The sequence below is a fragment of the Pelodiscus sinensis genome, chromosome 2 (assembly GCF_052426305.1).
Source record: "Pelodiscus sinensis isolate ZL-2025 chromosome 2, ASM5242630v1, whole genome shotgun sequence".
NCBI lineage: Eukaryota > Metazoa > Chordata > Testudines > Trionychidae > Pelodiscus > Pelodiscus sinensis.
In genome coordinates this window covers 221,071,455-221,085,495 of record NC_143053.1, presented here as the reverse complement: position 1 = coordinate 221,085,495, position 14,041 = coordinate 221,071,455, and the positions used below count along the sequence as shown (strand labels likewise).

At 46.0% G+C, this 14,041-nt stretch overlaps 1 protein-coding gene across 3 annotated transcripts in view; it reads left to right on the top strand.

The window, feature by feature from the left end:
• Positions 1–14,041, top strand: part of RSU1 (Ras suppressor protein 1) — a 158,836-nt gene that overhangs the window by 14,384 nt on the left and 130,411 nt on the right. For all 3 annotated transcript variants that reach the window (XM_075922459.2, XM_075922461.2, XM_075922462.2), the window contains exon 3: positions 2,389–2,439. In XM_075922459.2, the coding sequence (XP_075778574.1) occupies positions 2,389–2,439 (51 nt within the window). The remainder of the gene's footprint in view (positions 1–2,388; positions 2,440–14,041) is intronic.

Sequence of the window (14,041 nt, the reverse complement as noted above, 5' to 3'; positions counted from 1 at the left end):
GTGGACGCACTATTTTGAAATAGCAAAACGCTATTTTGAAATGCATTTGTGTATAGACATGTTATTTCGAAATAAGATATTTCGAAATAACGCTGTAGTGTAGACATACCCTCAGTTATGTTGTTCAAGTAGCTGGAGTTACATACCTAAGATCAACTTTCTGAAGTGTAGACATAGCCTGGGTGTCCTGTTTCTTTCTCCTTTTCTTCCTGCCTCTCTTCCTCTGAAGCCCATGAAATGGTTGAGTGCCCAGTCCTTAGAAATAACATTTCCATGATGTTTCTTTCACGCTGTCTCTACACTGGAAAGTTTTGGTGAGGAAAGTGCTGTCAACATGCAGAAGCTGCCAAAAGTGAAAACTACTCAAACTGTTTTTTCTGCATCCCATAGCCTTACTAGCAATACACTTACACTTGGTATTGACACAAGCACTCCTGGTGGCTATGTGGAGCAGCGCAGTGTGCACCAAATATATGCATATGCAAGGGTAATATACTAACTGTGATGGCTTTATGCTGGTATAGCTTGCATTGACAACAGTTCATAGTGTATATATATGGCCTCAGTAAAATATACACCATGATCTCTTATAGGAAAAAGAGGAAAAGCGCATATGGAAAAAAGGTATAATAAAAATAAAAGCTGTAGTACAGCGCTTCCCAATCACCAGGCCATGAACCGGTGCCAGGGTGTGAACCCCTGGCTGCCAGGCCATGTCTGCTCAGGGGGCTGGGGCTGAGGTACACCTCAAAGCAACTTCCCTCCCGCTGCAGCTGTTGGGAGAGGCGTGTCCTGCCCTGCCTGTCAGCCAAGCAGCGCCTCTGATAGAGAGGGAGCAGCATGGAGAGTGAGGTGGGGCAGGCAAGAGCTAATTTGCATGAGGAACTAGCTTTCAAGCCAGCTTTCTGCACGTGCCAGCTCTGTGGGCCTGTCCCTCCTTCCCCCCCACTGCCTCCCACAGAGGCAGCAATGTGAGGGGAGGGGAAGAGGCTGCTCCATGGAAGCAGCCCCTGTCCCCAGGGGGTCTGAGCTCCCTGCAGACAGAGGCTGCTCTGGAGGCAGCCTTTGTCTGCAGAGAGCTTGGGCGACTTAGAGGCAGCAGCATCTGTCTGCATCAGAGGCAGCAGTTTGGAGTGGCAACAGCCTCTGTCTGCGGGTCACCCGAATGATGGTTTCGGGGGCTCCCCGGGAATGGTACCGGAGCACATTGGCTGCTGTCCCTACCTCTGGGGACTATAAAATAGTTGTGTAACTGCTAAAAATATATGCAGTTACACAACTATTCAATTACATGCTATCCCCAGTAGCTGAACTAAAAAGAAGCAGTTTAATTTCTTGTAGACTCCCTTGGTATACCAAGTTTACTATGAGACTAGATTCTACCTTCTTATCCTCATGACACAAAGTGAAAGAAGAATCTGCTACATTAGGCTGTGTCCAGACTCAGGGGTTTTTTCGAAAAAAGTAGCCTTTTTTCGAAAAAACTTCACCTGCGTCTAGACTGCAGCCGCATTCTTTCGAAATTAAATCGAAAGAATGCGGCTTTTCTTTCGACGGTGGTAAACCTAATTCCACGAGGAAGAATGCCTTCTTTCGAAAGTGTTCTTTTGTAAGAAGGCGTTCTTGAAAGCAAACAGGCTTTTTAGGAAGAGAGCATCCAAAACAGGCTTTTTAGAAAGAGAGCATTTTCGAAATTCCGCGTGTAGTCTAGACGCTCTTTTGAAAGAGGCTCTTTCGAAAGAGGCTTGCAGTCTAGACATAGCCTTAATGTAATACTCGTTTTGTAAAGGGTTGTTGAAAATGTCAAAGGTAGAGCTTAAGAGATGTGTTTGTAGAGACAGAACCCACTCTTTTTTTTAAAAAGTAGTGTTTTCTTGTTTCATATTGTCCTGAGCTTTCAATGTTGGTAAGTATAAAATGATGTTATTGCCTAATTGTACTGGAGATACTGTGAAGCATTCTACATTTGGAAAAATATGCCCGGTATAAGTCACTTATGTACCTTACCTATTTGTACTTCTCATTGTGTCTTTATGTAAATCTGTAAAAAAACAAAAAACAATACCAAAACACTGAGGAAAAAAGCAAGCCATATTCTTTTCTTCAAACTATTCGTTTTAGTGAAATGGTGCTCATATGAAGGCAGATCCATAATGTAATGTGGAGGTAGGGGGGAGATGGAGATGTTCTGGTAATTTAGTAATTTTAATGGGATTTGTATGGGAACTGTACAGGTTCATTCATATTTATCTAAGCATAGAGGAATTAGTGTGTGGTGTAAATGTCAGTCTCTCAGATGGAGAACATTTTTTGTTTTGGCTGGCTGAAACTGAGCATGCATTTCAGTTATGTCAATTGATTCACTTGTGGTCTTCTGCTCTCTTACAGTCACTTTGTCCCACATAACACAGCTGGTCCTCAGTCATAACAAGCTCACAAGTAAGTACATTTCTTGTTGATTAACACTATTTTCTAGTTAATAGAAGCTTCATTGCTACCACTTGAACAGCATTCAAAAGTTGCCATTGAAGTCACGGACAGATGACTGCTTCCATGAGTTGGTCTTTATTGCCCATGACCTGTCCATGACTACATTTTACTAAAAATATCTGGCAAAATCTTAGCCTTATTATCTAAATAGTTGTACTACAGGAGATGGAAGGAGACTGTTATTTAGCATTGATGTTCTGCAAGTCTCCTTCATTTTGTATGTTTTGTTTTGTTCTTCATTTGTGAGAGTAAGGTCCTTAACTGTGACTTTTATTTACAGTTTATCCATTTGAAATGTCTTTCTCTTGTGTCCTATCTGTTAACTTCCTACATCTCCGGAAATCTTTTTAAAAGTAATTTGCTTTGTTTGATTAAATGTGAAATACTACAATGTGCAGTAGGGATGTTAAATATTGTTTAATTGAATAGTCGATTAACCTCATGAATTCTTACTGGTTACTCAGCTATGCTATAGTCCCCAGGGTTGGGCCGGCAGCCAGTGCACTGTGCCCCACTCCCTAGGAGCTCCCTGCCACTCCATGTTGCTGCCTCTGTTTGAGGCAGCAGCATGGGGTGCCAGGTGGGACCTGGTCTGCGAGGGGAGCCAGTTTAAAAATCAGCTTCCCTCGAGGACCAGCTGCCTATTACTCAGCACTGCTGCTCCTGATACAGAGGCAGCAGCATGGGGTGGCGGCAGCAGCCGCTGTTGGAGGAATGGGGGTCTGAGCTCTCAGAGCTGGTGCGAGCTAGAACTGAGCCAGGGTGCCTGCCTACTGCCTCCTAATACACTTCAAATGCAGAGCTGCAATGGGAGTAGGTCCCAGACCTGGCACAAGCCAGGACTGAGCCGGGCTGCTGTCCAGCCTGCTAAAAAACTTACAGGCAAGGTGTGTGTGTGGGGGGGGGGGGAAATACGTATACAGGCAGTCCCCGGGTTACGTACAAGATAGGGACTGTAGGTTTGTTCTTAAGTTGAATCTGTATGTAAGTCGGAACTGGCGTCCAGATTCAGACGCTGCTGAAACTGACCAGCGGCTGACTACAGGAAGCCCGAGGCGGAGTTGCTCTGCCCCGGGCTTCCTGGAATCAGCCTCTGATCAGTTTCAACAGGCTGAATCTGGATGCCAGTTCCGACTTACATACAGATTCAACTTAAGAACCCCAGGCGTCCCCAAGTCAGCTGCTGCTGAAACTGATCAGCGGCTGATTCCAGGAAGCCCGGGGCAGAGCAACTCTGCCTCAGGCTTCCTGTAGTCAGCGCTGGTCAGTTTCAGCAGCGGCTGACTTGGGGACACCTGGGGCAGAGCAGCTGGGGTGCTGCTGGGTTGCCCCAGTAGCGCCGAGGAGCAGCGCTACTGGACCAACCCACCAGTACCCTAGCTGCTCTGCCCCAGGCGTCCGGAGAAAAGCCTGGACTGCTGGGTGGGGCGGGGGTGTACTAGTTGAGCTCTCCCCGCCCCCCAGCAGACCAGGGAGACGCGGGCAGGGGACCGAGACGCAGCACGGTCCCGCCGCCCGGGTCCTCCGCGACTTTGCTCCGCGTCTCCCTGGTCTGCTGGAGACCAGCAGACCAGGGAGACGGGGAGCAAAGCCACGGAGCACGCCGGTAGCAGGACAGACGGCGTCTGGGCTGTCCGCTGCCTGCGTGCTCCCCGGCTTTGCTCCCCGTCTCCCTGGTCTGGTTTCCCTGGTCTTCCTGGTCTGGTCTCCAGCAGACCAGGGAGACGGGCAGCAAACCCCGTTCGTAACTGCGGATCCGACATAAGTCGGATCCGCGTAACTCGGGGACTGCCTGTAGTCTGTTTTGCTTATTGGTAAATCGACTACACTATTACATCCCTAATGTGTGGTGTTTAGCTGAAGTCAACATATTTATTTGTGTGTGTTTAAAACAAGAAATGAACTAAGTCTAATTTTGTTTGCAGTGATGCAAATTTTTGAGAGAAGGGATTGCATTTTTGTGTCTGTACAGCATAACAAAATCAGGATCTTACTCCTTTGGAAGTTTGTTAAATAAGTAGTGAATCAGTACTGCAGTAGGGTTCCAATTACTTAGAAAACTCTTGATAGTAACTTATCTTAAACATGCGTATTCCTGACATATGGAGGAATGGCAGATTTTTCATGGGTCATTGTAGGGGGGAGAATATTGTATGTAGAAAGAAAGCCAAATGACCCCAGGCTCACTCTTCCCTCAAACCCCACGAGTGCTGTGCCTCATCTGTAATTAAAATAGGGTGACTGCTTAAAGTCATTCTGTTTCCATCCTATTGTGACCTTGATGTGACTTGCTCTGGGAGCAGCTATCATGTACAGAAGTGCAGGCTTGGATGGCACCTTGTCAGTCCAATCTAGTCATCTGTACTCTTGTGGGCCTTGAAGGCTCTGTTGCATTGAACATGGGATGGGGAATTCTAAAATACTATGTGGTGAAGGAAGGTGGAGTCCACACTAGGGATTTAAGTGTCTAACAGTCTCTGCTCGCCCATGTTTCCCACTGTGCCTCTGCCTTTGAAATGTAGCAAGAGCCATGGGCAGCTTTTACTACATTTAAAAGGCAGAGGTGCAGCCAGGATAGTGAGCTCCCCATCTCCCTTTATCAACTAATCAATGGAAATTCCATTGACTAATTAATTAACTGATTAATCAAAATTTAACATCCCTAGTCCACACAAATAAGGTGGATTGGGAAAAACAATTGAGTGAAAAGGAGGACAAGAAAAACTGGATGGGAGGAGGGAAAAAGAGATGATTACTATGTTCACACTTGGATGGGGAATGAAGTGCTGTGTGAGTCCATTGCAAGTGGGTGTTCTAGAGCATTGATTCTCAACCAGGGGTACATGTAAATCTTCCAAAAGGCGCATCAACTTGTCTAAATATTTGCCTAGTTTTACAGCAGGGGTCTCCAAACTTTTCTGCCCGAGGGCCGCATTAACTATCAAACAGCAGTTCGGGGGCCGACTACACACTTGAGGTCCAAATAAAAAACAATCAAAACATGGATGTTGTTTTTAATTATTTATTTAATATTATTTTATTCAGTTATTATTTAATAACACATTGATACACTACACATGAACACTTGTATTAGTGTGAATGGTGAAATTGTTTCCTGGATGCCAAAATAGCAGACATTTCTGGCTTTAGAAATCACTGTTTGAAATTGGGGGTGGTGCTTGTCCTAGTCCTGCAGGAGGGGCTCCAGAACGGGGAAACTGCTGAGAACTCATTTCCACCTGCGCAATGTGATGAAAATTGTAAGCAACATAATCCTGGCAATATGTTCAGCCTAAGACACTCACACTTGAAGAGATGTGATCGCTCTCCTATCATGCAGGGAATGAGGTGACAATTTGTAACATAGCCCCATGGAACAAGGGGCATGCATTTTAATGGGAAAAGCTGGTTTGAAAGCAGACACGTTATCACTTGGTAAAGGAAGTTGGAAAGCAGTGCCCAACGCTCCCACGGACTGATACCCGGCAGGGCGGTGCTGCTCTGGGTTGTGGATGAGAGAGACCAGACGTGGAAGGGAGAGGGATGTTTCTTCAGGGCGCACTGCAGGGACCAGGGCAGCGCGCTAGGCACGGCACAGCGTCACCCAGAGGCTGTGCCACAGCAACCAGACCGCCTCCTGCAATGGGCACCAGCTCCTCAGCCCCGCCCCCGGAGAAGTAGCCCCTTGCTCCTAGCGCCTGAGAAACCACCGTCGGGTTTCCTCCCCTCCGTCCAGCCTCCCACAATCCTCTGCCGCCGGGTCTGATCCGGAGCCCGCCTTCAAGACCCCCCTTTTTCGCCTGCCCAGCCAAGCGGCATGTGGAGCCGTCCCTGACCTGGGCTACCTGCTGTCCCGTGCGCGCGCTGGGGCCTCGCGCAGCCGCCTGCGAATCCGTTTCTCCCGCTGACACCAATGCTCGGACTCAAGCTCAGGGATAATCTCGCCGGCACGCGGAAGAAGGCGGGGCCAGACAAAAAGGTCTCCATGGGCCGGATGAGAGGGCCTCGCGGGCCGCATCCGGCCCGCGGGCCGTAGTTTGGAGACCCCTGTTTTACAGCAATGTACATGAAAAGCATTCGTGTAGCCAGCCCAAATGACAGTGACAGTTTTGTATAGACACAATGTGCAAGTAAGGCATTTTTTTTCAGTAAAAGTGTGCTGTGATGCTTATGTATTTGTTTGTCTCACTTTTTGAGAGCAAGTAGTTTTTAAGGTGAAACTTGGAGAACAAAAGAAAATCAGACTCCTGAAAGAGTTACAGTAGTTTAGAAAGGTTGAGATTCATGGGTTTACCAAAGAAGCTGGGAATGCTTGTCATTGAACTCTTTAAATTGTCTTCCCAGTGAATTCCAAGCAAGTCTAAATTCTTCAAAACATCTTCTGAGTTAAGGTTTTAATACCTAGGATTTACCTAAGGGAAATTGTTCCATGCGAAAAGAGATTGAGCTAAGGGTTGTGAGGGTAACAGAATTAGTTGTGTGTTGTCATAGCATGTAGAGAACAAATATATATTTTAATAAGAGCATATTGTATTTTTTTAAAGACGTGGCATTAAAAGGTATGAAAGAATAGCTTAGCGAACATGGGTGCCAAAAGGTCAGTGTATAGTTGAGGTAAATTTTTAGTGGATCATTTTTCTCATAGCTAGTTATACTAGGAGAATCACAGAAACTTGATTTTTGGTCATATCTTCTCCTCCATATCTGCCAGCCTCTCTTGTCCCTCTTCTTACCTTTCCCATCTGGATCCCAACGAGATCTCAATATCCTTGCATAACTCAGACCATAGATTTCATGTCTACTGACATGTGAAAGACAACTAAGGAGCTTGCCCCAGATCCCTGTTAAATTTTCAAGAAAGACACCATGCCTTATGGTAAAATTTGCCCCTTAACGCCATTCATCTGCTCACATACTGAATTGCCTGAAATGAATGATCATTATGCTGTAGACGGCTGATGAGCAACTTTCAAAACTTGGCAAGTGCTTTGGAAGCTGTTAGATGCTTTCATCCAATTCAATCAAAGTCAGCAAAATATAGCATATGCCTACTCTTCAGAAGGCTGCTCCAGATCAACCAAAAGGTTAAGTTTAAATTTATGAAAGCACTAGTTCTTGGAAACCTTAGATATCATGCTTAATTCAGATACCAGTAAATTGGGGTAAAAGGAGTAAATCTTATAACTTCTACTAACTCTGACATTTAAATCAAAGATTTGAATGAATATTAAAGGAGTGCATGTCCATTTTTCCATTTAAGGGATGTTGTTGAACTGTCAGACCCAGAAATGTTTCTTATATGAAGGTAAAACCCAAGAATCTTCGTCAGTTCTCCACTGTTGGAAGTTAATACTCTTTTTAAAAGAAAAATAAATGTTAAGAGTTGAAATAGTGTTTCTCCCTTTAAAGAAGGCCAGATTTCAAATTCACGTTTTTGTTATCTGACACTCCTGACCTAATCCTTTAAGCGATATAATTAATTGTCTTAGTAGATTGCTCTTAAATTGACTTGGGAGAACAGTGGCAATGACATTTGATACGTTCCCCTAAGGTCATATTAGCATCTTTTACTAGTTTTCTGTCATATAAATGAATGTGCTTGCTTCTGTTTTTCTACTGGCTAGTAAATATGTCCTTTTGATAGAAGAATAAATATGTATAAAAGAAGTGGCTCTGCACATCCTCTTGCAACCAGTATCTTATTTTGCCAGTCAACGCAACTAAAATTAAGCAAAGCTTCATTAAAGTCTGATAATGGCATGAAATCCCATTACGCTGATCACACTGCTCTCAACGTTTTTTACCCCTAAAATGTCACCCTTTTGCACTGTTAACTTTGTAGTGTGTTTGAACAGTGTTGACTTGTTGGTTGAAGTCAATTAGAGCTTGTCTGCATGGCCAGTTAATGTGTAATAAGTTGGGATGCGAATGTACTAACTGTCTGGACCTTTTTACTGTATGCTACAAGTTCTAATGCTCAGAGTACATTGCATGCAGGTGCGCTGTTCATTGATATCCCAGCTTGCTGCTCACTAACCGGCCATGTAGATGTTCCTCAGTAAGAGTGTACATATTTCTGACAACCAATGTTCCAGTTTCACCTTGCAGTGCAGCAAACTTTAGTAGAAGGGGAGGAAAATAGATAAATAGCACTCTTCCCCCTATATACGTATTAGGCCAAATGCCTGTCAGGTATAACTCATGCCTTCATTGGTGTTACACTATGGGTGATAATTTTTGATGGGGAGGAACACGCCAAGATTTTGGAATGTGGTCCAGGGTTGCACTCTTACATGGTATTAATGGAAGAGGTGTGAGGATCTGGGATGGAGATTGGGGTAAGGGATTGGGGTGCAGGAAAGCTTGTGAAGTCTGGGAGAGAATTTAGGTGAAAGATTTCTGCTTGAAATTGTTCTAAAGCTGTTTGTAAATGTTCACTAATAGGTGAAATTGAGAAGCAGTTTTAACATAGGAATAAATCTGGATAAAGGTTTCAAGGGAAATAACCTGATTTACTTAGTTAAATTTCTTCCATCTAGCAATCCTGTAAATGAGGCGAGTCAAAATTTGGGTAAATTTGTAAAGATCACAAGTGTCTTCATGCTATCTCTAAAACCTACTTGGAAGTAGGTATGTTAAATAGCAATTAATTTGCTAGTTGAAAAGTTGATGCAATTTCCATTCACTACTCGACCAGTCGATAGGCACTTCTGCATTCCGCCTTTGAAATGTACAAGAGCCCCGGCAGGCTCTTGTGCGTTTCAAAGCAGAAGTGCTCGCCTGGAGTCAGCGGGGGCTCTGAGTCCCCTGCTGACCTCAGGTTCCATACTGTGCTTCCTCTTTGAAATGCACAAGAGCCCTTCTGGGGACTCTTGTACATTGCAAAGCTGGCACGCTGCTTGGAGCCCGGGGTCAGCTGGAGAGTCCCAACTCCGTGCGGAGATACCCAACTCCGTGCGGTGCTGCTGCTTTTAAGTATCCCTTCTTTGCTGCCTCTATCCGATAGAGGCAGCAGCGGTGGGGGGTGGGGAGAGAGTGGGCAGGGCAGGAAGCAACCACTGTTAGCAGCCTGAACTGATCATGCAGGACAGATGTACCCCATGCAGGCTCCATGCTTGTGATGATGTATTGTGCTTCATTAAGTGCCCAACAGTCTAAAACAATATGAAACTTCTGCAGGGCAGTACAGTTCTGTTCCAAAGGAAAGCTTGAATATTTATCTCTAGGATTGTCTCATCAAAGTAGATTTATAGTTGAAGAGATTGGAAATGAACCTAAATTCATACCTCCATAGCAGCTCTGAGAAGGCATGGTCATGACTGGGGGAAGAATGAATGAAATTTGGAATGCCCAGGAGATAAACTGGGTGGATGGAGAGACTATTGTGAGCTGCTGTGGGCTTATAGGATTTATAAATGCTAAGCTTCAGCAGGAAATGGGAAAAGCAAGAGTCTTTGCTTGGAATCCAAGATGGGGAATGTGACTGGTTGCATCACCAAGATCCCCTAGAACAGTGGTCCCCAACCTTTTGGGGCTGCCGGGCGCCTGGGGGTGGGGCCACTCACTTTTGTGCATATGGGGGCAGGGCCACTCACAGGCCTCGTGACTGGGGGCGGGGCCAAGCATGCGCCACACGCCCGAGGCTGGCAGCGGCATGTGCAGCAATCCCGGGCAGGGACTGCCCAGGTTGCGCGCAGCTGGGGCCCGTGCGGGCACGTGCGGCGCCCCCGGGGCCGGGGCCAGGGCCGGAAAGGGTACGCGCGGCGCCAGCGCCGGGGCCAGAGCCAGAAAGGGCACATGCGGCACACCTGGGGCCAGGGCCGGGGCCAGGGCCGGCAAGGGCATGCGTGGCGCACCCAGGGGCGGGGCCAGGGCCGGCAAGGGCACGCGCGGCGCACCCAGGGGCGGGGCCAGGGCCGGCAAGGGCACGCGCGGGGCACCCAGGGGCGGGGCCAGGGCCGGCAAGGGCACCCGCGGCGCACCCAGGGGCGGGGCCAAGGCCAGGGCCGGCAAGGGCACCCGTGGCACACCCAGGGGCGGGGCCAAGGCCAGGACCAGCAAGGGCACGCGCGGCGCACCCGGGGGCAGGGCCTGCCATGTGCCCGGGGCTGGCACCTGCTGCATGCCCGGGGGCGGGGCCAGCCCAGGTTGCTACGCGGGCGCACGTAAAGGGCCCAGTGGGCGCCATAGCGCCCGCGGGCACCGGGTTGGGGACCATGGCCCTAGAATCTTGTCAGTGTGCTGATCATAAAACTGAACCTGCCTACCTGCCCTTTGGGGTGATCCACCACCATGTCCTGGTAAGCCAGAAACTCTGGTCTACCCTGGTAAAGGCACAGAGTTGGGATAACAGCCCCCCAGCAGAGTAACACAGATGCTCAGTTATAGGGACTTGGTGGCACTAAGAGCACAGCCCTCAAAAGGGACGAAAAACTTAAATATGTCTTACTCTGCATACAAGTTTTACATGGCGAAAGCTCATCAGCTCGCTATCAGTGAAAGAAAGATGCATACAGCCATTGGTCCTCCCTGCATCCCTTCCCTCTGTAACAATTATTTACGCTGGGTTTGATAATAAACCAAAGCCTTTTTATTAAGTATAAAAGGTAGGATTTAAATGGACATAATAAAGGACCTGCTAATTTAGATGGAGCTAGCATCTCTAGCTAGCATGGGAATACTACTTTTTTGGGTGGAACAGTGCTGACAGAATGGTTCTGTGCAATTTTCTTTTATAGCCCTTGTTGGTCATAAATCAGAAAGGTGAGGGCATGGTTACTGTCCTGGTCTCTCTCTTGGGGTGGAGAATAACCAGGTTCTGTGGATTATTGCCACCAAGTATAAGATAATGCAGCCCTAGATCTCCAGTCCTTGGAGGTAGAGAATCAATCAGACTCCGGTCATTCATAAATGAAGAACTAGACTATACAGAATTCTTTATTAACATCCTAATATGGGCATTCGTTGATAATACTTGTGTTTCTTAAGACATAAATGACTTTAATGAGTCAAAACATTTAATCAAGGCAGTTGCAGGGAAAGTATGATGAAAGGTTTACAGAGACCTGTAATCATTAATTAGCCCCAAAGGTAAAAAAAAAAAAAATCCTCCTTTGAAAGAGGCTAGAGTGTTAAGTGTCCTCTCAGTTACTAATACTGAAGTTAAAAAATAGATGAAGTTGACCGTATCTCTTCAGTAGGGATGTTAAAACGCAGTTAAGTAAGTAATCGTGTAACCACTGAAAAATGTAGCAATTGTGCACGGACAGGTGGCTCCCTTGGAGCTGGTGCATGCGGGGAGCTGGCTTTAAGCTGGTTCCCACCTATCTCCCTGCACTGCTGCCTCTTTATCAGGGCATGTAAGGTGCATGCAAGGTAAAAGCCAACTCCACGTACGTACTTGGAGCCTGTGTGTAGCCATGAACGTTAACCCATGAGCCCAGGTTCATGGGTTAACTGTGTACACTGTTGCACTTTCATATCCCTGCTCTTTAGTACATGTAATAATGTTAGATGTGTATTATTTACATGAGGAAGATCTTCTGTTTTATGGGATGAGTCAGAGTTAGGCTACCTGCATATGAACAGATGTATTGTTTATCGTGAGTAGCTATTTTATATCAAACTTGGGTCAAATTTTGGACCCAATCTACTTGAAGAAATTGCTGCTTTGGGTTCACAGGCTCTTCTAAAGCTTATTTAAAGGTAAATCCATTTGGTACTTGAATTGTTTGGTTTGCTTTTCTGTTTTGTGCTTCCCCCCCCCCCCCCCCCCCCCCTCTCTGAATCTTTCTGACATTTAAATAGAAAATGCTGCTTTTAATAGATGTTATCTGGTTTGTCCATTAGAGGTCACTGTTGAGTTATCTATATCTTCAGTTTTCTCTTGAAAGAGGTACAAACTGTTTTGTGAACAATAGGAATTTGTTACAGAATATTTGCTTATGGACCTTAGGATAAATGGAGGTGCTGACCTGTTTGAAACATAGTCTTTGGGACCACAAGTTGAAACCATTGCTGTAGATGAGTGACAGCATCACTTTATCCCCTGGTGCCTTCATCTATAAACTCCACAAAGGGTTTTTCTAGGCCAATCACAACAGCCCTCTTTAGGGTCTTGCAAATTAACTTTAAGTTCAAAACTAAACACACAAGTCTTCCCCCTAGTCTTGAGCTGGGTATAGCCCAAACTTCCCTCCTCTGGACAAAGTCATTCCTGCCTTAGCAGATTGCTTTCAGCCTGCCCTTGTTGAAACAATTCCCCTGATCTCATGATCTTCCCTGCAGGAGCCTCTTTGTAGCCCTGGAGTCTTGCTGCACCCTCCTAGGTTCTGCCCCCCTCCTCCCTCACACTTTCAGCCACCTTCTGGTCTTTATAGAAAACTGATTCCCCTGAGGTGTGGCTCATCATGTAATGAGGATTGGCTTGGCCCTGGGCTCTCCAGTTCTAAAGCAAACTGTCCTGTTACAATTACCCTTTGTATCCTGACCTGCTCCTCTGAGTCTTCAGTGATTCCACTTATCACTATCTGAAACTTCTCTGTTGTCAGCAACACGCTAAATCAAACTCTTAAGGGCAGCCCCATCAACCCTGGTACTCCAAACTCTTCCATCAATCTCCCGCAGAGGGGCCACCCCAGAAATTTGATTTAAGATATGTTCACTCCAGCAATGCAATTCTCATAGCTGGAGTTTTGTATCTTAAATGGAATTTCTTTCCCCTGTGTAGACTTGGCTTGACTTTCTTGAGTCCCTCCATTGTGGTCTTTTTGCATTTCTTCTTTTTTTAATCTCTTCCTACTCCTTGCCAGCTTTAAAAAGACTTCAATCTTGTATGTTGTGTGAAATTCCTCCACCTGTCTCCTAGATTCCACCACTTCCTGAATATTAAGCTCCCCTTTTCCACTTTCAGCTTCTTCCTAGTTGTCCTCAATTTCTCTCCCATGCTGTCAGGGCTTAGCCCCTCTCTGGCACTCCAAGTGCAAAGGATGTGGGGCCCACAAGAAACCTTAAATACCTTGCGTCTATAGGCTTTGCTTACAAAAACTCCCCAGATGCATGGGCTCTGAGGGGGGGGAAAAAAACTACCACCACCAAGTGATTTACCCTAAAAAGTGTTCCCCCACCTGTTTTCTTGAATTCTTCCCCCAGGGGTACCCCAAGCTCTTTTACCCCGAAAAAGCTTAAAGAGAAAAAACAAACTGCTGTCTCTGGTAGCTAACTGCTCAGTCTAGGCAAACAGCCACATGCACGTGCCCTGTTACTTTCCAGGACACGAGATTCAAGTCATCATCTTAAAGTGATTTTTATTAACAAAACAAAAGACATACTTGATAAAGCATACTTGATTGCTAGATGTTAGAACAACTAAGTAAAACAAACTAAAACACAAAAATGTGATAATTCTGGTCCCTACATCTGTTCTCTCCCTCCCTTACTTAGAATACACACAAAGGAAGAATCAGAGGGGTAGCCGTGTTAGTCTGAATCTGCAAAAGCGGCGAGGAGAACTGTGGCACCTTATAGACTAACTGAAGTGTAGGAGCATAAA